Source organism: Orussus abietinus, unplaced genomic scaffold, assembly GCF_000612105.2.
Source record: "Orussus abietinus isolate OABI.00-Male unplaced genomic scaffold, Oabi_2.0 scaffold30, whole genome shotgun sequence".
Classification (NCBI taxonomy): domain Eukaryota; kingdom Metazoa; phylum Arthropoda; class Insecta; order Hymenoptera; family Orussidae; genus Orussus; species Orussus abietinus.
In genome coordinates this window covers 174,687-199,857 of record NW_019394276.1, presented here as the reverse complement: position 1 = coordinate 199,857, position 25,171 = coordinate 174,687, and the positions used below count along the sequence as shown (strand labels likewise).

The window sequence follows — 25,171 nt, the reverse complement described above, 5'->3', positions numbered from 1 at the left end:
ATTTAGGTAAATTACATTATCAAAGTAGTCATGGAAACTAATATTAAGTTCTCTTCCACTTGGGGTTTTTCGTAGATGGCGCCGTATCGTCTTATGACGCGATCCAGCTCCCGGATTGGGGGAGGCCGGGCCCAATCCGAGAGCCAGATCTGGCCAGTGGTCGCGGCCCGGACCGATGGATCGGCAGTTACCCCGGATAAGCCGCCGTCAGAGACTTCCGCAGTGAGTGTTTCAACATGGCGGACGCAAACGAGAAGATTCTGGCAGAATTGGTGAAATTACCGGGAAATAACACTTGTGCTGACTGCGGAGCGAAGAGTAAGTCTCATTTTCTGATAATACTCGCAAATTTTCTCCTCGAAGTGGCCCGTTGGTTACTCCATAACCTTTCTAACATAAGCAAACGTTCACCAAATGATATGCGCTGTTCGGGCGCGGGTCAACGTAATGTTTGCGATCGCTCCCAAGCGAGTCAGCGCGCTAGCTATTTTCGATCGATCGCTTTCTTTTGTCAAACTAGTACGATCGTTTCTTAAATTCATGGCATTTTCCTTATGGGTATCGTCACTAATTTTGCACTTCTCGTCCTTTAGTCTTATGACGCTCCCGATTCGATACGAATATTTCTGTTTTGTTTACACGTAATGACGCGCCGTCTTTTTACCAACATCCACCCGAGCTTATTGTAACGATGTTTGGATTAAAAATGTTCTTTATTGGAAAAATCCTATGGTAATGAATTTATTAATGTATAAATATACAATTTATACCAATTGATTTTATCTTGATACTGTTTTTTTTACATTAAATATGAAAAATTATATTCTGTGCTATACAGTTAACCTATGAAGGTGTGAACGCCATAAGATTTTATTCATCCCAGAAAGTTTTCCTTAAGATACTTATCAGTGGAAGTGGTGGGAATTGTGGTTTTGCGTCTGATGCTTGTATTAATATTAAGGGCTGCAGTTTTTTTTTAACTTCCTTGCCCAATTACGATATTCGTTATTAATTTAGGAGTTAATAGCATTGTGACGACTGAATACTTGCAGATCCAGAATGGGCATCGTACAACATAGGTATATTTGTGTGCACGCGATGTGCAGGTGTACATCGTTCGATGGGGGCTCATATTTCCAAGGTGAAACACTTGAAGTTAGATAGGTGGGAGGATTCACAGGTAAATCGAGTACGCGAAGTTGGCAACATTGCGGCACGACTCTACTACGAGGAGCGAGTACCTTCCTGTTATCGAAAGCCGAATCAAGACGCTCCTCAGTAAGTTATTGTTGCAAAATGGGACATAGAATGCTGCTATTTTAGCGATATGAACTATACTTGATATCTCATATGATGGACTACGAGCAATAATATTATTTTCGTATTCATTATCAGAGTATTAGTAGAGCAGTGGATAAGAGCAAAGTACCAGAGAGAAGAGTTTTGTTATCCCGAGCGGCAAAACCATTATGTATCAGGATACATGGAAGGATTTCTTATGAAAAGGGGCAAAGAAGATCCCCGCTATCAACCTCGAAAATTTGTCCTATGCGAAGCCGATGACACGCTTAAGTACCACGTTAAGGAAAATAAGGTGATAGTTTAATCAGAATATATTGCACCGATACGTCATATGGTTGTCACGTGTAATTGTTAAATAATAAGATATCTTATCCGTTCGAAGGAACCTAAAGCGATATTGAGGATATCTGAGATAAATGTGGCATTTGCACCGGCGAAAACTGGCAATCAGAACAGTTTACAAATTTCCTTCGTAAAGGATGGCTCGACAAGGCACATCTACGTTTACCACGAAGATCCAGAAGTAATAACAAATTGGTACCTAGCAATAAGATGCGCCAAACTGCACAGACTCCAAGTAGCTTATCCAGGAGCAACCGAGTCGGAGTTGTTGTCACAACTTACGATAGACTTTCCTCGGGAGGGATTCTTATGGAAAACTGGACCAAGGCATTCCGACGCATATAAGAAGAGATGGTTTACTTTGGACGGACGAAAGCTCATGTACCATGATGATCCTATGGTGAGTCGAATCATTGTGACGTGTTTAGAATTCACCGACAGACTATATCCCATAATCTGTTTCGCCCCCGATAAAGGACGCTCATCCAAAGGGAGAAATCTTCTTGGGATACAGCTACGAGGGTTTCGCGGTGAAACTTGGAGTCCCACCCGGGGCGAGGGATCAGGGTTTCTCCTTTACCTTGGAAACCCCTGAGAGAAATTTCCTTCTCTCGGCGCAAAGTGACGACGACAGGGCTCAATGGATGAACGTCATCCAGAAAGTAATAGACAGACCTCTCACGCCGCAGGACATTTCTGGTAAGCCGGAGTGCTCACTCATCACATATCCCCAATTTCAAGTGAATCGCTTATTCCGCATGAATAACTGGTGGTAGGATGGGTCGAATGAAACTAAACGATAACTTTTAATTTTCTCGCCGTTCGTAACGTCAGATAACTAATTAGCTCATTGCATACTGGATGCCCTAGTATTTTCAAGCCTGAATAGACGCCAAAGGACTGTCATTTTATTCAGCTGGAATTGTCTCGAGAAAAATTTAAGTTGGTATCATTTCTGTCTACATCCCGCCTATCGTAGCAACGTCGTAGGCTGAGTGTCGTTAACTGAAGTAGATATTTTTGCAGTAGCTGCGAGACTCGTCAGGAAACGCACAGCAAGCGGAACCATGAACATATTCTCATCGGCGAGGTAGGGCTGGATTCCCCTTAGGCGCCTATCGTGATTTCTGTCGATGTTCGTCGATTAGACGAATGGAATCGAGAACACCGACGTGGGAAGTAACATCGACGGGATCGGAAGTCGGTCCCGTCAACAGTGCTGGACACTGAGAGTCGGCCCACCTTGCCAAAGGCCCAAGTGATGGATCTTCTAGGTAAGTACGGACGTTACCCTCGACCCGTACCTAATAATGTCTCGAAGCCGAGCCACGTCGCGCTGAATCCTGCGTCCCAAGATGGCGCAGCTTGACTTCTCTCTTCGGAAGAGATCGACGCAAATTCAAGCGAGCTCCATCGGTACGACTTCCTCTCCAAAGATATTATCAACTCGATGAGCCGTTTCCTCGAGACGGGGGAACGCGTCCATGCCAACGAAGTCAGTGGTACATACAAGAAACGATTCCCGATTGTTTCGGAGATGCGAGTCGCGAAGACACGAACTCGAGCAAGACTGGCAGCCGTTTGAGACTCAACGGAAATCTGTGCAGAAATCGCTAGATCGAAAGATGGCTTTATGGGACTCTGTCTTTGCGAGGAACATTCAGAAATACTATCTCTACGCTTATCAAATCGCTATCCCGAAGTCTTGCCTCGAAGCGCCGCCCCACAGTGATTTGGGAACGGGGAAACGATACTTTTCTAGCCGAGAGATTGAGAAGAACTATTTTTATATCTACATCTGACTTCGTTGCTTAAACCCGAGCCGATGGAGAATACTTTCGTGTAAGCAATAAGCATAGCTGGCGCGCTAGCGGGACGAGACATATCACGAGATGGCGAGCCGGGAGGATTTAGGCGGTACTTCCTTGATAGACGTTGAAACGAGTGCTCGACGAGGGGCTCAGTTTGCTTCGAGGGCGCGGGTCCTCGAGATACTTTTCACCGGTCTCCACCAAACCTGATGCCATCCATCATAAAGTTTCACCGCGTCTCGAGGCGTGCCAACGAGTGGTCGGCCAGCAATCTCTGCTTCTAATCCTCGAGGTAGCTTTGGCCGGTATCTACCGACACATGTAACACGCGCTCCCGTTATACAGAAGCACAGTGGTGACGTTTGTATTTATGTATATAATTATGCGGATATATATATATTATATATACATATGTATGAATATATATAGAGAGAGAGAGAGATTTTTAAACGAGGCCTACGGACACGCCGGCCGATCCGGCCGACGTGGTCGAATATTATAAATGCTAGTAATGAAACGAGCCCTGGCGTTGGCGATTGCTTACCGCGCAGTTTCAGATTACTCGACTGATCTATTCTAAAGATATGTACAATCGAGTGTACACGTTACTATATATATTACTACTATTAATAATTATTCATTACGGTAAGGATCATTGTTTTGTATAACGCTGTCGGTCAGTTTCGCGCGGACGTCTTGTCCGCGAGAGGAGCGAGGGCGGACGGTGCTCTCGTCGCCGTTTCGCGAGGATCGATTACGCCACTCCCTCCTCGTGGTAGGGATCGATTAAATTATTTCTATGGACCCTTGTACAAAGCGGAGGAATAGTAGTTTCGAGGGCCGCGGGGATCCTGCGGCCGTTTTCAAGTATTTCCCCGGACGACTGAGAAATGCTTAGCGATCGGTTATAAGGACAGTTTAGCGTAGGGGGCGAATCGAGAGACTTACTTTTCTCGGCCGTATTTTAGCAGATTTCAACCTGGGATCGAATAGCGTTTTTAAACTTTAGGGCCGATGCACGCTCCGATGTTGATGGTCAGGTCTATACATCTGGCGATCGATGCGCTCTGCACTGGGAAATGTCCGATCACCTACTTAGATTATTGCGTTCGAATTGTACTCTAAGGGCCCCGACTCAATTGTATCGTTTCTTCTATTTTTTTTTTCTTCTTGCTTCTCTTTTGTTCTCTCGGATTGACGATCGCTTAGGGAAAGAGTTTTCCAAATGACCGCGTTTCTTGCGATTTTTCTTTTTTGTTTTTATTCCCTGAGAAGTCGAGTTTGGCGGCTCCGGTTTCGGTCGCCGGTCGATTTTATCCTCGACAAGGCTTTGGAAGAAGAAGATATGATTGCTTAATGTTTACGACGGTTTGGAACTTTCTTTTTCTTTTTCGAGGAGTCTCAAGCGTTACCGTGCAATCCGATTCCATGATGTAGAACGAACGATGCGATTTCTTGGGATGTTCGAGCTCGATCGTCCGACCCTTTGCCTTGAGATTCCTTTTTATTCGCGATGAACTTTCTAACGTTTAACGGGCAAAGGGTTATTGGTGGATCTCGAATGAGTTAAGACTGCATGCTCTTTCGGTAGACGTGGAGGTTGGTTCGTCGATTCTTTGTAAGCGGACGACTTCGTCGTTTACTGGCGTCCGGGAAGAATCCAGTACATGATCTACAAAGTGTATGTATCGACTTTTATATGAATATAGCGCAGTAGATTTATTACTACCACTTGGACGCTTTTCAGTGTCTTCGGGAATCCTGCTTCGAGCGATCGCCCTTTTCCCCGGCCCCGACGATTCACGTCTTCAATGGCAGTGCTTATTCTTATCTCACGTTCCGTTTTTCGATAACGTTTAGAGCCGTGATCTAAAAGAATGTTTCAAGAGCTCGACATCGTTATCGCATGTATGTCTTTTCACTTTAATCTGGGCTTACATTCTGTATTATTTAATAACGGTGCCAGGACAAGGTTTGTCGAAGTCCAATACGGGCATTTAAATGCGTATCTTGTGGGCCCTCGACGGTCGATTTGTCAGGGTCTTCTCGATGATGTCGCTCATCTCGGGATTTTCTAAAATGTCGGCCCCTCATGTCGATGATCCTTGCATCGGCTCGTCGCGATTGGCAGGTAGACTCTTCAGGTAACACAAAATGTTGACCCAACAAAACGAGGCCACGCTCACGTAGAGAACTCGGAAACTCGGCGGCACCAGGAGGAAGTTCATGAACTGCACGGGGATCCAGTAAAGGCACGAGGTCTAAAAGAAATATATTCGGTCGTGTAGACTGTTTAGATTTTTGTTTAACAAGTGTTACTTTTCCAGTTGAACACTGGGCATGTTGAGGAACGCTCACCCGGAAGGTTTTCACGAATTTTGACTTGCACTCTTCGAGGACGCTCGCTCTACCTTCCATCAAGCTCATGCCTGCAATGCGCGGAAGTAAGTGATTAAAATTAAAACGCGGTAGTTGAAGGGGCATTAGGGGAATGCATTTGTTGACACTAACTGACGAAGAAGAGCATTATCAATGGCGGGGTCAGGATGAACTGGTCCACGAAGAGCTTCTTCAGGACGATCTTCGTCGACGTGCCGGTGTACGTTGCGTCCAGCCATCTGTACCTGGGGAGAAAGAGCGAATGTGGTTTTAAGAAGTTACTCCAAGGTAGATTTAAGGAATGCATGGTATTGGTAGATATGACTTATTCTCTGTTAAAAAAAAATACAAAAGTTGTGATAGGTTTTGTATACCATCCGTAGAGAAGTGGACCCGCTAGAGCGCACCCGTAGATGGTGTATCTTCTTAGTTGGGACCAGTTGTAATCTTCAGGGGAACACTGGGAGTCCTGGTCCAGACCCAAGGTCCTGTTGAATTTTTCCATCCACCTAAACACGCCCTTGGAGTCGACCGGTTCCTTGAAGGAGCTTCTCTGCATATGCCTTGACACTTCTGGATCCCCTCGAACGACCTCGGGGAAACAAACGATGGATGAATATCTTGTCACGTAAGCCTCGCGGATGATGACACTTTTTAGTGGATGCGAAGGGGCGCGATTATTCTCCAGAGCTTGAGTTTACCTTCCGTCTAGGCAAAAAGGTTTAGATCTTCTATTCGATCCTTTTAATGGACATTCGTTAGGTTCGTATGCGAAAGTGTATGCTTACATTTGAGCTTTTTGAGAAGGTTTGTCTCGCAAATTCTGCGCTGGTGTAAAAAGTCCCGTACACCAAAGAGTTGAAGATCAAGGGCTTCCTCTTGACGAAGTTGCCAAACCCTCGAATCGTTTTGGATATCGACATGATCCTATATTTCCGCCTTTGTTTAAATGCTTAGGGAATTTTTCCTGTACAGAACATATGACGATTTTGGATACGTGGAATTTTCGCTGTTTGATGATCGAATTTATTTATCGTTATGATTGTCTTGGAAGTATTTTATTAGTTAACGTAACATGCCGGTTTTTGTAGTGGGTATTGTAACGCTTAGGAGGGGATTTAATGCCAACCAATGTACCGCGTAAGTAGACGATAATTCGTAAGATTTCACAAATGCACTTGTCACTCTCCGACTACCTAGGCCTTAACCGATGTGTTCGAGACAACTGAGGGGACATTGCGCCCGTGACTTCTCGTAATGTTCAGCACCGACCTAGTTAAGCCAATCAAGTTCAATCTCAAACTATCTCGTTGCGGGATACTGATAAGCAACAAGTCATCACACCTAAGTCAAAGCCAGATATCGCGTAATCTTTTGCAAGGTTTGCAGCACTACGAAGGAGTGCTTCTTCGCAGGCATCCTGTCAAAATTAATACTAGATAAAAAAATTATCGCAAGATATATAAGTCTTTATTTATAAATAAAACATTACGCGTTGGAATTACTGATAATCATTCATAGTCGTCACTGATCGACGTGCCTTTTGTTTCTGCCATCAGCCAGTGGATCCAATCTTCTTCCACTTTCTTCTCCATGGTTATTTCTTGGAACACTTTGCATCTTTGAACCTTTAAACACACAAGTGGACATTAAATAATTTGTGTGCTACAGTTCGTCGTTGTTAATCTAATTTTTTTAGTCCGTTAGATGTATCACCTCTGCGAACTGCAATTTGGTGAACAGTTTTATGCTCTTTACGTTGTCCAAGGAAATCTTTGCTCGAAACTTCTTTACATTCAGCATTTCGATACCTATAAAGAGGAGGAAGAGAAATGAGAATATGTTGTTGGTAGTATTTAGTGAGCGTTAGATTATGCTTGAGTTACCGTATCGCAGCATGTGTATAACGGATTCCCAGCCATGTCCTTTCCCTCTGTTTTTTGTCACTGCGATCATGATCTCAACCTCTGCAGTCGAAGGTTCTTCTGGATCATTGAGATATAGATTTGTATCTCCAATCATGGCTTCTGAAATTCAGTATCTCGTGTCAATGAAGGACCTCGGTATAATTTGTTCTCTGACATCACCTATCTCGTTTCTTGTCTCTTCCAACTGGTGCTTGTCCAAAATGATGAAGGTACATTCTGAAAATAAATTACTATTTTTCTTGCACAATATACATTTTCTAAGGATGACTACGATGAATGCAAAAATCACCCTTTTTACGTACTGTCAGCATCTTCGTGCCAGCTTCTCTGCATACTGTATTCTTGTTCTAAGGTTAGCGGTTCCGATGCTGTGAGGCGTTGAAGTTCTGGTGATTTCATCCATTCGTGGTATCTGTAAAAGGGCCCGTAATTGTAGAACTACCTTGAATATTTATAAATGTACCAATTCAGTCTTCATAAATCTATGGCACTTGACTTATGAATTATAGGTAGCAAAAATCTTGGCTGTAATATGATTAACATAAACCAACCTTAAGACATGTTTTTCCTTGTAAGGCACCAATACTACGTTTTTCCCAGTAATTCGTGTCGACTTGTTGATCTTCATCTTCAATTAGTTGTTTTGACAGGAATATGTCAAGCCAATCGATTATCAACAGAGATGAGTTGGGAGAACGCTTTTTAAAATTCGACTAAAACAGGAACGAAGGAATTCACGAATCGTCGGTAAGCTAACGTACGAAACGAGAGGGCAGCACAAGATCGATCGCGGGATCCTGCCCGTGAGCAATTTCCCAACTCATTTCTGGTTTATAACACTACCTCTCTATGTCATTTAGTCTCTATGACTGATTCGGTTTGAAAATGTCACAAGTTTAGAAAATTTTGTTGCTAATTCTTTAGAAATTGGAACAGCATTTTAAAATATATTCGAACGGTATGTTACTAGCATTATATATTTCTGTACTAGTAGCGATTGAATATGTGTACCGTCTTTTACAGCAGGTGTTTAGAAGACAATATTCTAACCTAAAATGTAACAACTTTCTAGATAACGGATTTTATTAAGGGTAAAAGAAGTTCTTATTGTTTATTTTCATAGATGACGAAATTAATGGAATGGTTGTTCGTTGCGACTTTTTTTCTGGCTATTTGGATAGCGGCTCTAACAGGAAAAGTTCATCCGTCGCTTGCGGATGATTATCATCATATCGTTCAAGTGTTTCCAGCATTAGTCATTCTTTCTTTGGGGTTATATGCTGCTATTGTCGTTTTGTACAGAACGTTCACTTTTAACACTTGTGAGAGCGCTGCGAAGGAATTGCAACAGGTGACTTTTAATTGAAAACTAAGTTTTATGTAATTGTAATTAAATTATTTAAAAAAAGAAAGACATCAGGAATCTTGGTTTCCGTTGCAGCAAATAAAAGAGGCAAAGATGGACTTGAAGAGTAAGGGATTCGTGTTTAATGATGATTAAGTAAAAAAAGCTTGTATGTATCAAGTACTTATAAATATATAAGTTTTACCTAAAATAACACTTTATCAAACATTTTATATTTTATTGCATGTCTTTTAACGAGTTTAGAAAACTCTTGGTATGTGCTGAGTGGCTGCAAGGTTTGCACTCTGCCTTTTAATGCTAGCACGGTCTTTTTTTCAGTTCAGTGTTATTTACAGTGCAAAATATATAACTGAAAACCTTCAACTTATGGGAGTCATTTTAACACCCATCTTACATTAAGTAAGCAATTGTAATTAATTTACAGTTTAAAATGTATATCACAGGTGACAAATTTTTCTGCAAAGTCCCGTTGGCCCTCTATTCGAAAATTAAGCGAGTGAACTCCTAAGAAGTGCAACTTGCTCAGTCGGAAAAGAAGTAAACGCTTGTACCATGTCCTACCTTGATTTTGGTATGCAGTGCATGTTTTACAGAAATATAAATATTTGTTTCTGAGTAACTCCAGGATATTTAGAAAGATCCGCTATTATCAACATACTGGAGAGTTCGGTTGTAAGAAAGTTAGTGTTTTTATGTATCTGTTGGAAGAAATGTCATCGATAACGAACTTTACACCAGAGTCAGCAAAAGGTTATTACAGTATGATTATAAATACAAATACAGTACTCTTAAGATTGTTCACATTAAGTGAAAAAATTAAGAATAGTATAGTACATAGTTCCAGTTACACATTGTTTAAAATAAATCTCATAAATCTCATGAATCTCACAGCTGCCTTAACGGATGTTCTGACCGCACTGAATTCTCCTGAGAATATTCAGAAACTTGCCGAAGCTAAAGAAAATTCAGGAAATGAAATGCTAAAGATGATGCAGTTTGTATTTCCCATAGTGGTACAAATTCAAATGGATGTCATAAAGAATTATGGGTTTCCAGAAGGAAGGGATGGTACGTTCTTGTAATTATTAGTTCTTTATCTCTCGCGTGTGTTATTCATGAGAATATATAAATATATAATTAATACTTCATCGATTGAAGGAACTATTCAATTTGCACAACTGATCAGGGCTCTGGAGCGCGATGACCCTGAAATTGCTCAACTTCATGGACAAGTAAGATCTTATTTTCTTCCACCGCTCGAAGCCAATTCATTAGCAGAGGCATCTCTTTAAAATTGTAGGATTGTGTAAATATTTTATGCAAAACGTTAATTTTAAACAGAGCTAGAGTACATCTTAATCTACAATAGATTGTCATCGACCATACCGATAGAATATTTTATAATACATGTTGTATTTAATGCCTAGGTAAAATACAAAGTATACATTTATTAGGAGCATTATTTATTGTTTATAAATTAAGTTTTCTCTTTTTATAATATAGTTTACATCGATGTAGATTTAAATCTCAGACTCGGATTTCATTTCGTCAGAATTTCAGCTCAGCACTTCTCATTTCTTTCTTGGAAGCACATATCTTACCTTGTCGAATCTTAAAGCAGACTCGAAGTCCTATAATTTTTCAACCTGAAAAACATCAAATTAATGATCTAATAATCTAAAATGGAGTAATTTTTTCAAGTTGTAACCTTTCGGTTCAAACATGCTCTTCGATATGATACATTTAATCCTTTCAACGTCAATTCCGACTATACTTTATTATTATTATTATCATAAAAATATGTATAAATACATGATAAATAAACCGGTTTCATTTAGTTTTTACTCTCATATTTCATACTGTACTCGATGAAACCTACTTGAGAGTACTTGCTCAATTGTCTTGAATCGCACATTCATTCGGACACAATTTATTCTTGCATATTTCACGCTTGAACATCGGTGTGGTTAAAAAGTCATGTATATACCTTAACAAAGCGTACAATTAAAATACTCAAAAGTGTTCAAGGATCATTCTGCCGAGGAATCTCCACTAAAATTGAATTCCTCCTTGAGATTACACTTTACTCGATTTTCAAGCTTGCAATGTACAGTGCTCCACAGACTAAAATTAGAAAACAACAGGGAAAGGTGGAACTAACAATTAAATGTCTGATATATAACTGACATTAAGTACTCATGCTCAAACACACCGTTACGTCTCCAGAGAGTATCTTTACATCTCGCCATATGCTGGAACCTTGGCCCCAATCGAAACAGAAACAGATACAACTGTTTGACTATAAGTATAATAATAGTTTTATTTTATTCAATTATTGCATACATTAAATTATTCTAAAATAGTATATATCTGATTCTTTTGGAAAATAAGTAATTGCACATATTCTTACTTAATTATTTAAGCACTGGATCGCGAGTAAATGAGTGATTTAATAAGAATAGAAAGAATCGAATGATTAGCGATTAAATAAAAATTAGCTTACTTCGGGCACAGGTTTAGGAATCCGGAACACAGATTTCTATCTGCATCGGATGGTTAGTTCGAACCTTCGAACATTAAATAGAAGCGAAGGCATCGAAGGTCCAGTTAATTCATGACCGTTTAACGGGCACATTTTGTATGTTATTAAATCTTGATGGGAATACCAAGACTCCTTGTTTTAAATTCATATGAGAAATCCCAAAGTGACGGAGAACATAGTATAGACATCTGTAATTCAGGATTCCTAATTGAACCACGATTCAATTAGTCGTACCACTACAGAGCAGATAGTAACGGTGTATTTGAGGAGTATTTTCTAATGGAAACGCATCTCATATCAATGTACTTAATTTGAAAATTGTTTAAGAACTGGTCATTCCTACTGAGAAGTGGCATGCACATTTAGAAACCTCGACGGACGAGTTGTGATGAAAAAAACGTGCAACTAAGGGTACCTTGTACGCTAATTCGTCGGCAAGAATGCATCCCGTGCGAAGCAACTTAACGCCCAACAATTGTTCGATATTTAGTATCGCTTCGCCCAATTAACGCCGATCGGAGATGTATCTGTAAAAAGCGGCGATTCTTTGCCGACTGACGTACGTGTATTTGAGACGACTTTAGAAACTATCGACGACGACATTCCTTGACATAAATTGAGTACAAAATGACGCTACTTAATGCCACGAATTGTCTAAATATTATTATAAACAAACAGGCCAGATCACCGGCGATTTTTGGCGACGCCCGGTAAAGGGGAACGATCAATGGTAAATACCAAAAATAAGGTGTCTGAAAGCCTAAATTTACCTTCCAACGTTAACAAGAAAGTGCTCACACTGACGGCAAGGGGTGCCATTTAGACATGATTAAAGTGATCGCCCTATCCAAGAAATTGATCTACGATAATACAGAGGGGATACCGAAATTGTCGCCAAAAATCGCAACCACTAGTAGAACGGATCGGTAGAATTGCGGTACTCTGTACGTATAATGAGGAACGTGACGATGATTTTCTAGCAAAACCTTAGCCGCCGCGCGTGAAATACGTGCAAGGTAATTCACGTACGTGTAAAGAGCGTCTAGTAAACATATATCCGTACCTTCCCAAGATGACTTCGAACCTATGTATATATATATATATATATTTTACTGTTTACAAAAAGTCGCATATCAAAATGCATATATTTAATCTGTATTCTTTCCTTTTTTTTTTTCCACGTATTCCAGTCATGGCGGGAAGCTGACATCCTGCTAGAGCGTTCAAGTTCTTAATCGATATTTGTAGCCGATGTTGAAGAAATTTCGCACATCCATGCTAGTTCCTGGTTTGATAAATTAGAATTTTGGATGTTTAACCGAAGAGGATCCCTTGTTGCAACCCAGTGATAAATTCCTCTAAACAAAGACCTTTCGACCGTCGACTATGATTTTCGATTTCACTCCCTTGACAGAGAGGCGGGTAACTGTCGTAAGTTAGATACTTTTGAAATCAAATACAGCGCCACTTCTTGTGAATAACGTGTCGCAGGGTCCTCGTGTTAGTACGTTTTATGAGGGTAAAAGTTATGTTTTACGATGAGCGTACGTCATTCTTTCAGCGATATCCTCAAATAATCTTGAAACCACTATTATCTGCCTGGTAGCAGCGCTAGTGATAAACTGCCAGTATTTACAGAGCAGAAGGAGAATGTTCTTGAAATGCATCACTGATAATTCCCTTTGTGATAGCGATATCGGTACACTGCTGTCATCTGCAGAACAGGTAGCAGTGGCGCGAGAGTATGGACATCGACGTTGTACTGTAACAGTATATTTGGTTTCAAAAGTATTTAACAATAGTTCGTCAGGCCTGTGCAAATATTTCGACGCGCCGTCAAAGCATTTATCGCAAAGCTTAATTCTGACCGATTTATAAATTAATCATTGGACTCGAACGTCAAATTGGACGAAGCGGTCACGCATCGATTCGCACAGGCCTATTAATTACGTCTCCATTTCTCGGTACGCACCGAAAAGAAATCTATAAAAGTCGGCAACACTCAATCTCTATCAAACTCGATTAAAGGAAGACAACAGTGAAATATATTATCAAAATAGATCAAAAATAAATTTTCTTTACAAAAGAATCCCGACTCTCGAAAGGCGTCCTCACCACCGACATACTATTAACATCAGGAACGTTTCTAAAGACTGTATTAAATATCTCCCCCTCCGAATTTTCCAACGCCCCCTTCACGTTCCTAATGTTAAATGACGAATACATCCACAATCGTACTCAGAGTAGATTCCATCGTACATTGAATTTTGTACCCGACCCAACCTAGCGCTTAACAAATTTCACCGACGTCTCCCCATAATTCAACTGAAACTGAATCAAGTGTCACTCGGTTACTTAAAGCAGCGATTCTACGAGCTCCAGTCAATCGAATTCCGTCCGATTTCTCTGAGAACCACGTAGCCAAGCCATCAAACGCGATCAGACGATTTCAAAGGCATGATATCTTCGGTCCAGCGTGCGTACACCCGAGCAATGAAACATTAAATCCGATCGATTACTTTAGATATCGCACATGTATCGGCTCCTGCAAGACTCGTGGAAGGCCTAGGAAGAGCCTAGCTCCAAGTTGCCTCTAGCATCTGCCCCGCCACGAGATTTGAGGTGGCATGATCTTGGACAACAAACGGTCTTAAATATTGAATTCCGTTGCGGAGTAAATTCGTCCAGGTCTCCCGGCGAGTCTTGCAACGAGTCTCGATACGAAACCACGTCGACTCGACAATTGTCGTCCAGCGAATGTCCCAAACATGGCGAAGTTTGTACTCGGTCCATTTCTATCGCCCTCCACAGCCACGTGGACGGGAAGGCATTCTGAGTTGAGGCGCGCCCTCGGGATCCTCGAAGCTCCGTCATAGTTTGCGGGATGGCTGAACTGTGATCTCTCGATATGACCTTCCTTTATCGTAATTGCAATCCTCGGGAATTTGAGGCCAAGGCCAAGACCGGATAGGTCTTCTCAGTGCTGGGCCAGGCTACGAGAGGAATGGATTGGCCGCCGTGCTGGGACTGGCCGTCCATGGGTCTTGTCTGATCTGGTTGATGCTCGGACGCGCTGGGGGCGCCACGCTCGCGAACGGGTTCGCCGAAAATGATGTGCTTGCTGGAAATAGAGTTAATTTACCTCAATAATTGCTATCACTTGGCATTATCAACCACGTGTTACGTGAGAACAATAATACAGCTCTTCGAAATAGGCCTAAGAGTTCGGCATTCAAGAAACCAGATCAACCGTTCGCATATTTTATCAACCGCGCAGGATTCATATCTAGTGACCGAAGACAGACATGCTTTACCGAAAGCGGTTGAAAAACCATGCTCGCATGCGGTATCGTCAGTGGGTGCATGCCGTACTCACGCATTTATTTCCAATGAAATGCTGTTTTATAAAGAAAATAAGCGCATTAAGTCGTTGGGTTGGTGACCTTTGACGTAAGCTGTACGTGTAAAAGGCCCACCGAGGACCGTGTAAAATTCGTGGCGGCGATGAGCAGTTTCTTACGTGGAGTTTGTGTCGACATAATTTTAAGGGGGGGAACCACATTAGGATGTTAAAAACAAACGGATTTTCTTTTTTATTATATAAATTGTTAGTATAACTATTCAAGAATACGTTGCCAAAATTTCAAAGCGATATTCGGTTAATAATAAATAGTAATAATTAAATTAATTATTCACCATAAAAAAAATGCATAAAGAACGGCTGAAAATCAGCCTCCTAATGTGGTTTCCCCCCTTAGCAGGTATTTTTCGTAGGCGGCCGAGATACCAACCTGCAGGTGCAGGAGCAGCGGGCTTGACCGTGGAGGTATTCACAAGATTGTCCAAATTGACGAGCGCCGAGTTTTCCCCGAGGAATGATTGCGGCGTCTTCTTGATGGCTCCGGTGCTAACCAACAGGCTGTCCCCAACTCCTGTCAAGTCGAATGGATCCGCCGTTGTCGTACCTCCTTTAATGATAATTAAAGAGAATCCTATTATCTCCTTATCCTGAATTCTTAAAGGTTAATTCACGGGTACTTCAGAAAAAGGTATCAAGGTCTCACCATTGTTTACAAGCTGCGGACTTGTGCCAACCTTGTTCCTATTGCTGATCACGTCGAACTCGTCTAGATCCCCAAAAGAGGGGCTTGCGACATTGCCTTGGTTCTGAGCAGAGAAATGGTTAAAGCTGGTCATGGATCCATTGAACCCGTTACTGGCAGTACCGAAATTAGCACCGGTCGACGGTGGCAAGTTGAAGCCGATGTTCTGCGGCGATTGCGCCGCGAACCCGATATTCTGAGTTAGGCTGGAATTGCTGTTAAATGATGGCGATGTCGACGTAATGCCGGAGGTCTCGGTCGTTGTAGAGGGCGACGGAGACCACGGATCTACGGTGCGAGGTGACGCCACCGTGGCCGGCGAGGGTGCAGGTGCAGGTGCTGGCGCCGGCGCCCGCCACGGGTCAACCGCGGCTGCTGAAAATAATTTATAATATAATTATAAATTACATCTCTAATTCGAGACACGCACCCTACGATTATGTGAAATCAATCACCGGGGCATTATAGAAAATATAAGTCACCGAGAAAGGCACGACGAGGGCAGCGGAACAAGAAAGGAAGGCGCGTTACCTGAGACAGATCCTGATACCAGAAATCAAGAAGGATGCGAGAACATGAAAAAGATAAATAAAATACACCGAGCTTAAAAACAAACGTAAATCAGCACAAGGGATCATTAGGAATAACCACTCTTTTGGAATTTATTCGACGGACTACTCTATACCACGATATACTCACTTGGTCGTTGAGAAGGTGCCGGGGTCCAGGGGTCTATCTGTGGCGAAGCGGTACTCGTTGGAACGCTCCATGAATCGTTCTGCTGCTTGAAAGAAAACGCACAAAAATACTGATGTATCTTGAAATGAGCTCGGGTCACGTACATTTACGGGTCTCGGGGTATGATCTCACAGAGGGGAAAATAAAATTACAACTCGGATAAATAACTAGCTTAATAGCCTATGAGGGTAAGGACAGGACAGCCATCACTATTCATCTAACGAATAGCGTAGAGTGTCTATGTACAGCAAACAACCATGAATCTCTTTTTACTAACGTAAATTGACATACCTGAGACCTATACAACACGGATAAATCCAGTGACTATCGATCGACATGCAAACATTATTTAACTTTGTATAAAACATGCAATTCCACGCGTGTCTCGGATTGATAATTTATTAACGCGTTAATTATTGTCGATTTCTCTTACCTGTGGTCTAGGAGGAGGCGCAGTAACGGGAACTCCCCATGGATCGGTTTGAACGGATCCGCTGGCTTCTCCCAAATTGACGTCAAGTAAGTCGAGCATGTGACTTTGCTTCTCCGTTATGGGTGCTCTGGAATTATAAGGTACTCGATATAACTTCAATATTTCCCTTGGATGTATGCGTTGTACTTTGCATGGACAATTCCGAGTCTTACTTGAAGTCTTGTTGGCTTTGACTTAGCGCCAGCTGTAATCTAACGTCATCACTGCGCCTTCTCTGTTCCTCTTGCTCAGCTTCCTCCCTGGACATGGCGAGTGCAAGTTGCAGCTGCAATTCTTCCTCCCCGACAGTTTGGGGCCGCGCGGCTTCAAGTTCGGCTGCTTGAAATTCCAAAGTGATATTTTTTTTATTTACAAAACGGTACGTTTCCTCTTAAATTTAATCGAAACAAGAAAAAAAAAAAGGGAGCATTCAGGGGATCGCGACATAAATTATAATACCGGTTGTCTTTAAATACGAACACGGATCCTCGTGAATTTGCATTTCGAGCTGAAGTTAATTTCACGAATTCAGGGTTTGTCTACGGACTGCAAAAAAATTGGGAAAAAAGGAAAGTGAAAATATACTCGTACGTCTCGACGTCGACTCCGCTAAACGGCAAGGTTCCCAATCTGGAAACTGGAAGAAAACAAAGAAGACATTACAATTTTGTCCGACCACGAAGAATCTCTATAAATTTCTGGCAAGGTTCTCAATTCCGAGATACACGGATCCGACTTGTTACGCCACTTCTGAATATATTTCTTTCTCTTTGATATGTTAGTAGGGGAAGGACATTCTTACGATGACAATCTACCGGGCTTACATCGCTACTAATTGGCGATACCGTTTCTATTCCATCGCTGCCAAAGCCACTCGGCGATTGGGCACACTTTTCTTTGGCCTTCAATGATTTTGCTCTCTCATTCCTTAATCTTTCGTCATCTTTTAATAAGGCCACTATTTGCTTTGCTTTCTCCCGTACGTTGATCCCCTGGTCCTTATGCCCCTCCATGTATTGAAAATCTGAAGAGGAATAAACGCGTTTATTTTGTTATTCACTAATGACGCCGCGATCTCCATCATCTAAAATATCCAGCAAAGCCTATCCATACCTTTCAGCGTCTGGATAGCAAAGATATTCTCCTTGCATTGCTGGGCTACCTTTTCTGACCCGGTTTTGATAAGGCAGTCGAGAAGAAGTAAGGCTTTGTAGACGTGCCGCCAATTTTTCCCGTGGTCGTTTAAGCGTTTCCAAAGCATCTGCATGATCTCCGTGAAAGCAACGACGTTGTAGGTCAAGTCGGCGATCTCCGCCATGAGGGTGCTACTAGGACCCCAGGGATCATTGCTGGTAGCTTTTCGCACAGCTTTCTGCAAAAGGGAAAATAAAATAGGTGCACCTTGTCCAGTGGCGATCCAGTCTTCGAACAATTTTTATAGTCCATCGGACTGGCATGACCTGTACCAGTTAATTAAACTCAATCCAGATGATAACCGGCAGGGTCTTAAAAAATTTATTCTAATTAATTCAGGCTAATTACCTGAGCATTACTGTAGTTGTGAGCGAGGTTAACGATATCTCGCCTGATACCCGCTAAATTCACTTGCATGACGTCCTGGCCTTGTCTTCTCATCTGTAACGTAATACAGCAAGGGATGAAATTACGTCGCAACATGAGTAGAGAATCGATAATTAAGGCGCGACTCATTAAACCGTTGCGCAAATTTTCTCTCCTAGACAAAACTTATTACCAGTAAAGGCGGTACACATCGTGCCGCTACGGAACTATCCAGTAAATCCATCAAATATCGGACAAACGCATCGCATGCTCGTCGTCCCAGGGGTTTCAATTATTTGTCACGTTAGCACAGCTATTTTCGCAACCCGTTTAATTGCCTCGGTACAGTTAATTGTCACCTCGATTACGTGCTCTCCAATTGCCCTGTACAACACGTCGTGTCGTTTTTCTCTGCATTAGGTCGACCCCGGACGGTGCACCACCAACGCAAACCACATTTACGCACGACGTTGCGTACCTTATCAGCCCATTAGCATGCTTATCAATTCAAGCGAACTTATAGTTATTGTCGACCCTCCACAGACGGACGCGATCGATCGAGGAGACCAATCGGCATCGATCTAGGCAGTAAAGCGGCATTCTAAAAACGCTATTCCCAACGTCCGACGTCTTACTAAACGACCTTCCTCGTAATTGCGGTGGGACGTGAATCATGAAGATCACGTTGAAGAAGTTGGAAATGCAGAATAACAAGGTACACGAGGCAAGTCTACGAATAAAACGCATCTATTATATAGGAAAAGTGAACCAACGAATCCCTGGAAATGCATCCAAGGTCCAAAGGAGAGAGAAAAAAAAAACTAGAAAAATATCCGCAGAACCCAATTGCACCGTTTACTCCGAAACGGGAGAAAAAAAAGACGCATCTTGGAAATCCATCCCTGATGTTGGGAAAAATTAGAAGAACAAATTGGTCGTAAAAAATTCCTCGGAAACCAATTGCAGCGTTTACTCCGAAACAAGATAAAACGATCTCAATTAACCCCAGGCGGGAAATAAATCTGTCGGGAGTCGGCCTATATACTCGGCGTTTAACGAGACCAGATTTCGCGTCCAGGTTTTTCGTTATCTCTCTTACGTACTCTTTGTACGATTTTCCCAGAGCCGGGGCCGCGAATCTCGTCCTTCGCGTTCATCGCTCTCGACGCGATCATGATGCGATCCATGCAAGCGATGTTCATCACGTCGAAGGCATGAGTGTTTAAAGAATTGGCAAAGACGATCGTTAAGATATTGATTCGACGATTGATTCCCTGTCGATGCACTTGTCTCGAGGGCAAACACTCAACTGTTGAGCGCCGTTGCATCCGCGTAGTGCGAACCGCCAACATGGAGGGGAAAACTGCGTGCAATTTTCAATTACGGGTTGCATCGTACCCTGTAATTGCAGCGTATCGAGAGAGCCCGATTTAAATCTCTCCGACAAAGCGCGTCTTGAAGAAGGCGTCGTCGAGGATTAACGACTCCGTTATCCGCCGATAACGCGCCGAAACCCGCTACCTCAGCATACGCATGGTATAAGTACAATATAAGTACAGTTTACGCAGGTTGCGTGACGCATGACTGTCGGCGTCTCAAAAGTTAGAATTTTCTGGAACAATTTCTTCATGCACCGATTGTCACCATAGATGCATCGGTACTGGGAATAAAAATTGAGTAGAAAAGGAAGAAAAATTTAGAGATATTACGGTGTAAGATGAACCTGACCCAGAGCCTTGTCGTTGATGACTGTTCTCTGTTCGACGAACGGAATCCTGACAAGAATCGGTCAATGGATACAATTGCATAACGGATAAGGAACTCCTTAAATCCAGCTAATGTGCTCCGGAACAATTGCAGGAAAAACACCGTAGAGGTGTTTTCTTCTGGCGAAAGGGAAGGAAATTATGGAAGCATGGAAGTTCAAACTTTCTCCTTGAGTAATTGATCGTTCACCTAAAATGATACGAAGCGTTGAATTAATAGTTGAGTTAAGGAGCTTCCGGGAAATGTTAGCTGTTTAGAGGATTCTCACCGTTAGTAATTGTTCATTGGTATAGACGTTCGAGAAACTCTCAGGGTTAATAGGCTTCGTGAATGCTGGAAATTTAGGTCATTGCTATCGAGATGTCGACGAAACGAGCGGAAAATGAAGGTGTTTCCATGAAGACAAGAAAACCTTTATACTAAAGGAGAGCCCACTCGATTCCAGCGAAATCTCATGAAAGAGGAGGTAATCAAAATAATTAGCAACGCTGCGGAATGGAACTTCGAAGCAACGTCTTTATTAGGAATAGAGAGCCAAAATAAGAAAATGCATTCGGCGAGATACCTCTTTAAACGTGTCCTCCATCGTTTGAAAACACTTGCACACTGTTAGTTTATCTTGAATGTGAAAGATTGATGTTAAACTGTACAAAAATGGGATTATATACCCTCGACTAACGATATATACACGGGCTGGAAACTATTATAGGGCTTCTAGCATCGATGTAATAGACTTAAATATACCATTGACCATGAACGTATTGATCCTTTCACAAATTAACAGTTTTTGACAAGACCAATAAGTTTTCTACTCCTATGTATAAAAAAAAAGGAAATGAGACTGGTTCAATAATAAAAATAAAAATATATAACACAGTAAACACAAAACTCTTGCAAACGTAGAAAATGACCCATGGTCATAACATTTACGATGCTGTCAATAATTTTCAGGGGAAGTAAAACAAATTGGTAGATCGAAAACAAAGGTTACGTTGTTTATTATCTCGTCAACGCCCTTCCTGTATGGAAAAATAAATAATAATAAGAAACTGTTCTCTGCCAATCTCTTCAGCCATGCTCCAACAACCCGGAAGAGTGTGATAAAAGAGTGATTCGACAATTGGTCATCCAGTCACGATCACTGGATTTCGGAGTAACGTGCACACACAAAGTCAATCCGATACCAGGATGTACTTATGTACGGTTAGGTGCATAATGGAAAGTGCGCTTACATGGCCTAGCCTGGGGAAAGAGTGAGACTGATCAAAACGTGATACGTCAATTTTGTTGAGTGACGTCTCTCGTGTTCTCGCACTCGAGATTCACGTCGCGACGCCGTCACTCGACGGTCACGAACGGCACATTAATTTGGAGTACTGTCCTGGAGACGACCAGGGCGAGAACAAACGCGAGAACTCGTAGAAAAAGCACTCCATGGAGCGCTAGTTTTTCCCGTACTCCGGTACACCTATTGTGCACATAGTGACCGACTTAACGCCGCTAACCGTTAAATAACCTCGCTGGAATCGCACAATAAGAGTCGGAGCTCACCTTATCGTAAACTTGAAAATTGACACAAGAGCTGCGACCGAAACGAAGAACGAAGGAACATAGGAAAATTATGACAAGTCCGTTCACAGGCACAGACGAAATAGCTGCGACAATATCCAAGATGGCGGCCGAGAGTATTCCCGTTCCAGTGGTTTATGCTCTAGCGGGAACACGAGAGAACGTTCGGACGGAGTTTCTCATTCTGTCCGATACGCGACGCCACTGCGAAGTGGCATGAGCGTCGATAAGTTAATAATGCCGAAACTAACAGGAAAGGGAAGCAAGAGGCGGTAATTAAAGAAATTCGTTTATAAAATTCACGGCATGCACCATTAATGCCGTCTTGAAGAACTTCAAGTACAGTTACAAAATTTCCAAGGAAAACTGATAAAACCATGGTAGCCGCCATTACTAGAAGTCAGATGGCGCATTCGAGGATGCGAGATTTCCTACTTTCTCCACCGAGCGCTGCACAAATGAAACCACGAAAACGGAGCGAGAGCTCCCTACTCATCTTTATCCGTGACTATTCGTCGAAATCGAGTCGAGATGAAACTTGGTAGAGTTTTGCTGCAAGTACATATGTACACGTTTGCATACGCTTAGAAATAAAGAACCTGTGAACATGGGTCGAACGGGCGATTTTCCGGTACCGGGAGACGGAGACTATAAAAGCCTGAGCGCACGCCCGCACGTCATTTACTCTCGGTCCGCCGAAGGGTGAGGGTCGATCCGGACGCTTCTACCTTCGTTCTCAACTTCCATATCAAATATTTAAACATTCGGTAGTTTTCAAAACTACTATTTAAACTAATATGTTAGCCCGACAGGTGGATCATTTAATCGAATCCCTGAAATTATGAATGTTTGAAGTTCGTTGAATATTCTCTCGGTCTTTTCGACGGCTTTACTTTTATCGGTACATACTCAGCATTAACGTGATAGCTGACGATGCTCTCTCTCCCACCGCTTTTAAAAAGGTCCGCGAATGGCCTGCGGCGAAATGCATTTTCCTTGCGCCGTCTAGTCGCCCCTCTACGTACCTCCGTGTCCCGCGGCGACTCGCGCATACCCGAGGCCGGGCCGAGCGGGCCCGTACCTGACGCACGACGAGGCACTCGCGCACGCGCAGAACAAGTGCGGGCCTCGCGCGCGCAACAGGTCGCGACTGGTTGCGCGTCACTGTCGGAATTCGAGTCGCGATCGGAGAGTCGTCGAGGGCGGAGCGCGCGTCCACGTGTCTGGCCCTGTCACGCGGTCGCGAGTGACCGGGAGGCATCAAAAAGCTGATCCTACGTACATTGCGTCAATAAGAAGTGCCTATATCGAGTACCTTGAATACTTCGAGTGGACATCTAGACGCGACTTCATCCAGGCCAAGAAAGCACCGGCAAATTCCTGGGAATTCTGACAAACTCGAGAGGTGCGCGCTGTCCGGCGGTACCTGCGAGTACCTGCGCTCGTCCGACCGGCGCGAAGGCGTAGCCTTGACGGGCGCCAGTCAGTCCGCCGCGCGCATACCGGTGCGGAGGTGCGCGCGCAAGCTTTCCGCTAGATCGAATTCTCCGCCGATCCGCGCCCGGATCCTCGAAGAGTCCGCGCGCCCACGCGCTCAGCGTCATTCGGCTGCTCACCTGCTCCCGTGAGTCCCTTCACCCTGTGCCGGTGGGCCGATCAGACCCGATCAGGCCCGACCGAACCCGATCGGCCCGGTCGAATTCTCCCGACCGGAATCGCCCAAGCGCCGGAGGACCGGCCTCGCCTCGCCTCCCATTGGCCAATCCAGCGGCCGGCGACGCATGCGCACCCCGGCACCCTCGCCGCTGTCGCACGAGACTTCGGATCGCGAGGATCGAGGGAACCGTGCTCCTGCCAGGACTACTCTGGCATTCCGCTGCGCGAAACCGTAAACACCGTGAGTTCGCCTCCATTCTTTGTTTACGCGGCCGAGTTTAACCCCTTCGAGACTCGCTCGGCGTCGGTTTTTATATAATCCAGTTCGTTGAATTTTAGCGTCGCGTCGTTCGTTCCGCCAAGGAAGACGGTGAGAGTGCAAAGGATCGCCGCAGACGCAGGTGGTTTTTCGTCGAGGTGCATGCCGCGGCGGAACAGACGTCGCGGTTGAACGCCCGATGGGGCACTCCGCTAAGCATCGCGCGGTACCATGTCTACGACGGACGTGGCTCGCATCGCGACGCCTCAGCTCACCGCCACCGATCTGGAACCGGGGTGAGTGTGTAAATCCGAGCCAGCTGATTACAGCCGTCTTAACACTTTGCAGAGCGGTGCCGAGGATGAAAGTTGCGGCCCTATTTCGGAGATTCTTTCATTTTCCAAAAGTTAACTCTGGCCAGGCTGGCGCGCTACTCGGTATGGGGAATTTTATATCAAGATTTTAAACAGGATTAATTTTTTTTTTTTTTAGTCAATCAGGGATACGTGGATTTTTGCCCCTGGTGGTAGGGTTTCTTGAGAATTGTATTTACTTTCTTATTTTTTATTTATAGTGTACCATTAACGGGCTCAAGCTCGGGTCGTTATATTAACGGTTATAACGGGGATCGCGGAAGCTACTTTTCGGCATTCCTGGGGAACATTTATTTCCTCCTGAAGAGTCCGCTAGGAACAGAGGAGAAACCTAGGGAAACCATTTGCAGCCCGCTAGGGGGAATCGACGACGACCGTCTACGCTTCTCCGTGAACGGAATACGTAAACGGGGACCATCTTGGAAAATCCCTCATCGATACTTCCCGGCATGGGTTGTGCCTCATAAAGGACTCGTACGTTTGCGTACTCGGTGACTACTCGCGTACACAATGTTAAGATACTCGGCTCGTCATAGAGATCGCGTCGGCTTAAAGTCTGGTCTACGGCGATCCGTTCATTCTTAAATCGGATCGTAAACAGACGGTTGGTGTACGCGGAATTGTTACGTATTTACCTTCTTTCAATGCCGGCAATCTGGGCACTGATCATTACCACCGTAAATATTTTATGAATTCGATATTTCATTCCATGTATTAAAATTCATACATGTTCTATGTCGAGGTTCAACGGTGATGATTTTTTTTTTTTTCTCTTATGACGTGTTCGTCTTGCTTTACTTTAGAAAAGTCGATATCGCCTATCGGACGGGATTAATCAAACTTTCTCCTTTGGCTATTTCCCGCTATATCATTAAATGCCCGTCGTACGAGGAGCTTTTTCTCCCTCGCGCCATTACGATCTCGAATACTTTTGATAACGAGCCAAAAGTGCTCCACCTATGACTTAGATTTAATTTTCTAGCCGCGACCCAGGACGGGTTTT

At 43.4% G+C, this 25,171-nt stretch overlaps 7 protein-coding genes across 23 annotated transcripts in view; 4 read left to right on the top strand and 3 right to left on the bottom strand.

Annotated features, from left to right (window-relative positions):
• The first annotated feature begins 210 nt into the window (after positions 1 to 210).
• Positions 211 to 5,186, top strand: LOC105701701 (arf-GAP with dual PH domain-containing protein 1-like). The gene is made up of 6 exons (XM_012428663.1): positions 211 to 318; positions 1,053 to 1,278; positions 1,396 to 1,594; positions 1,685 to 2,044; positions 2,121 to 2,343; positions 2,671 to 5,186. The coding sequence occupies exons 1-6, from the start codon at positions 237 to 239 to the stop codon at positions 2,736 to 2,738; spliced, it is 1,158 nt and encodes a 385-aa protein (XP_012284086.1). The 5' UTR covers positions 211 to 236; the 3' UTR covers positions 2,739 to 5,186.
• A 127-nt stretch (positions 5,187 to 5,313) lies between these two features.
• Positions 5,314 to 7,263, bottom strand: LOC105701702 (mpv17-like protein 2). 3 transcript variants are annotated; one of them, XM_012428664.2, is made up of 6 exons: positions 6,972 to 7,263; positions 6,623 to 6,801; positions 6,209 to 6,426; positions 5,967 to 6,079; positions 5,814 to 5,884; positions 5,314 to 5,716 (listed from the first exon to the last, which is right to left on the bottom strand). In XM_012428664.2, the coding sequence occupies exons 2-6, from the start codon at positions 6,755 to 6,757 to the stop codon at positions 5,546 to 5,548; spliced, it is 708 nt and encodes a 235-aa protein (XP_012284087.1). In that variant the 5' UTR covers positions 6,758 to 6,801; positions 6,972 to 7,263; the 3' UTR covers positions 5,314 to 5,545. The 3 variants fall into 3 exon arrangements, with proteins under 3 accessions (XP_012284087.1, XP_023290674.1, XP_012284088.1); XM_023434906.1 differs by having other exon boundaries at positions 6,623 to 7,263; XM_012428665.1 differs by lacking the exon at positions 6,972 to 7,263 and having other exon boundaries at positions 6,209 to 6,542; positions 6,623 to 6,679.
• Positions 7,264 to 7,282: 19 nt separating this feature from the next.
• Positions 7,283 to 8,564, bottom strand: LOC105701703 (N-acetyltransferase 9). Of its 2 annotated transcripts, none has more exons than XM_012428666.2 (6): positions 8,314 to 8,564; positions 8,065 to 8,174; positions 7,922 to 7,978; positions 7,721 to 7,861; positions 7,551 to 7,645; positions 7,283 to 7,462 (listed from the first exon to the last, which is right to left on the bottom strand). In XM_012428666.2, exons 1-6 carry the CDS (start codon positions 8,388 to 8,390, stop codon positions 7,346 to 7,348), a joined length of 597 nt encoding a protein of 198 aa, XP_012284089.1. In that variant the 5' UTR covers positions 8,391 to 8,564; the 3' UTR covers positions 7,283 to 7,345. The 2 variants fall into 2 exon arrangements, with proteins under 2 accessions (XP_012284089.1, XP_023290675.1); XM_023434907.1 differs by having other exon boundaries at positions 7,551 to 7,559; positions 8,314 to 8,454.
• Positions 8,565 to 8,621: 57 nt separating this feature from the next.
• Positions 8,622 to 9,488, top strand: LOC105701705 (dolichol-phosphate mannosyltransferase subunit 3). Its single transcript, XM_012428668.2, has 3 exons — positions 8,622 to 8,720; positions 8,886 to 9,113; positions 9,204 to 9,488. The coding sequence occupies exons 2-3, from the start codon at positions 8,886 to 8,888 to the stop codon at positions 9,261 to 9,263; spliced, it is 288 nt and encodes a 95-aa protein (XP_012284091.1). The 5' UTR covers positions 8,622 to 8,720; the 3' UTR covers positions 9,264 to 9,488.
• Positions 9,489 to 9,597: 109 nt separating this feature from the next.
• LOC105701704 (protein C10) lies at positions 9,598 to 10,587 on the top strand. The gene is made up of 3 exons (XM_012428667.1): positions 9,598 to 9,878; positions 10,020 to 10,196; positions 10,287 to 10,587. The coding sequence occupies exons 1-3, from the start codon at positions 9,821 to 9,823 to the stop codon at positions 10,418 to 10,420; spliced, it is 369 nt and encodes a 122-aa protein (XP_012284090.1). The 5' UTR covers positions 9,598 to 9,820; the 3' UTR covers positions 10,421 to 10,587.
• Positions 10,588 to 10,878: 291 nt separating this feature from the next.
• LOC105701700 (epsin-2) lies at positions 10,879 to 22,020 on the bottom strand. Of its 13 annotated transcripts, none has more exons than XM_012428661.2 (12): positions 21,862 to 22,020; positions 18,526 to 18,618; positions 18,097 to 18,355; positions 17,808 to 18,007; positions 17,569 to 17,620; positions 17,157 to 17,322; positions 16,945 to 17,071; positions 16,473 to 16,554; positions 16,305 to 16,316; positions 15,735 to 16,148; positions 15,462 to 15,638; positions 10,879 to 14,791 (listed from the first exon to the last, which is right to left on the bottom strand). In XM_012428661.2, the coding sequence occupies exons 2-12, from the start codon at positions 18,616 to 18,618 to the stop codon at positions 14,664 to 14,666; spliced, it is 1,710 nt and encodes a 569-aa protein (XP_012284084.1). In that variant the 5' UTR covers positions 21,862 to 22,020; the 3' UTR covers positions 10,879 to 14,663. The 13 variants fall into 13 exon arrangements, with proteins under 13 accessions (XP_012284084.1, XP_012284076.1, XP_012284077.1 ...); XM_012428653.2 differs by lacking the exon at positions 21,862 to 22,020 and adding an exon at positions 19,647 to 21,405; XM_012428654.2 differs by lacking the exon at positions 21,862 to 22,020 and adding an exon at positions 19,647 to 21,405 and having other exon boundaries at positions 15,735 to 16,145.
• A 1,000-nt stretch (positions 22,021 to 23,020) lies between these two features.
• The window catches only part of LOC105701690, a 28,560-nt gene continuing 26,409 nt past the window's right edge, over positions 23,021 to 25,171 (top strand). For both annotated transcript variants that reach the window (XM_012428634.1, XM_012428633.1), the window contains exons 1-2: positions 23,021 to 23,776; positions 23,875 to 24,090. In XM_012428634.1, the coding sequence (XP_012284057.1) occupies positions 24,026 to 24,090 (65 nt within the window). In that variant the 5' untranslated portion in view covers positions 23,021 to 23,776; positions 23,875 to 24,025. The remainder of the gene's footprint in view (positions 23,777 to 23,874; positions 24,091 to 25,171) is intronic.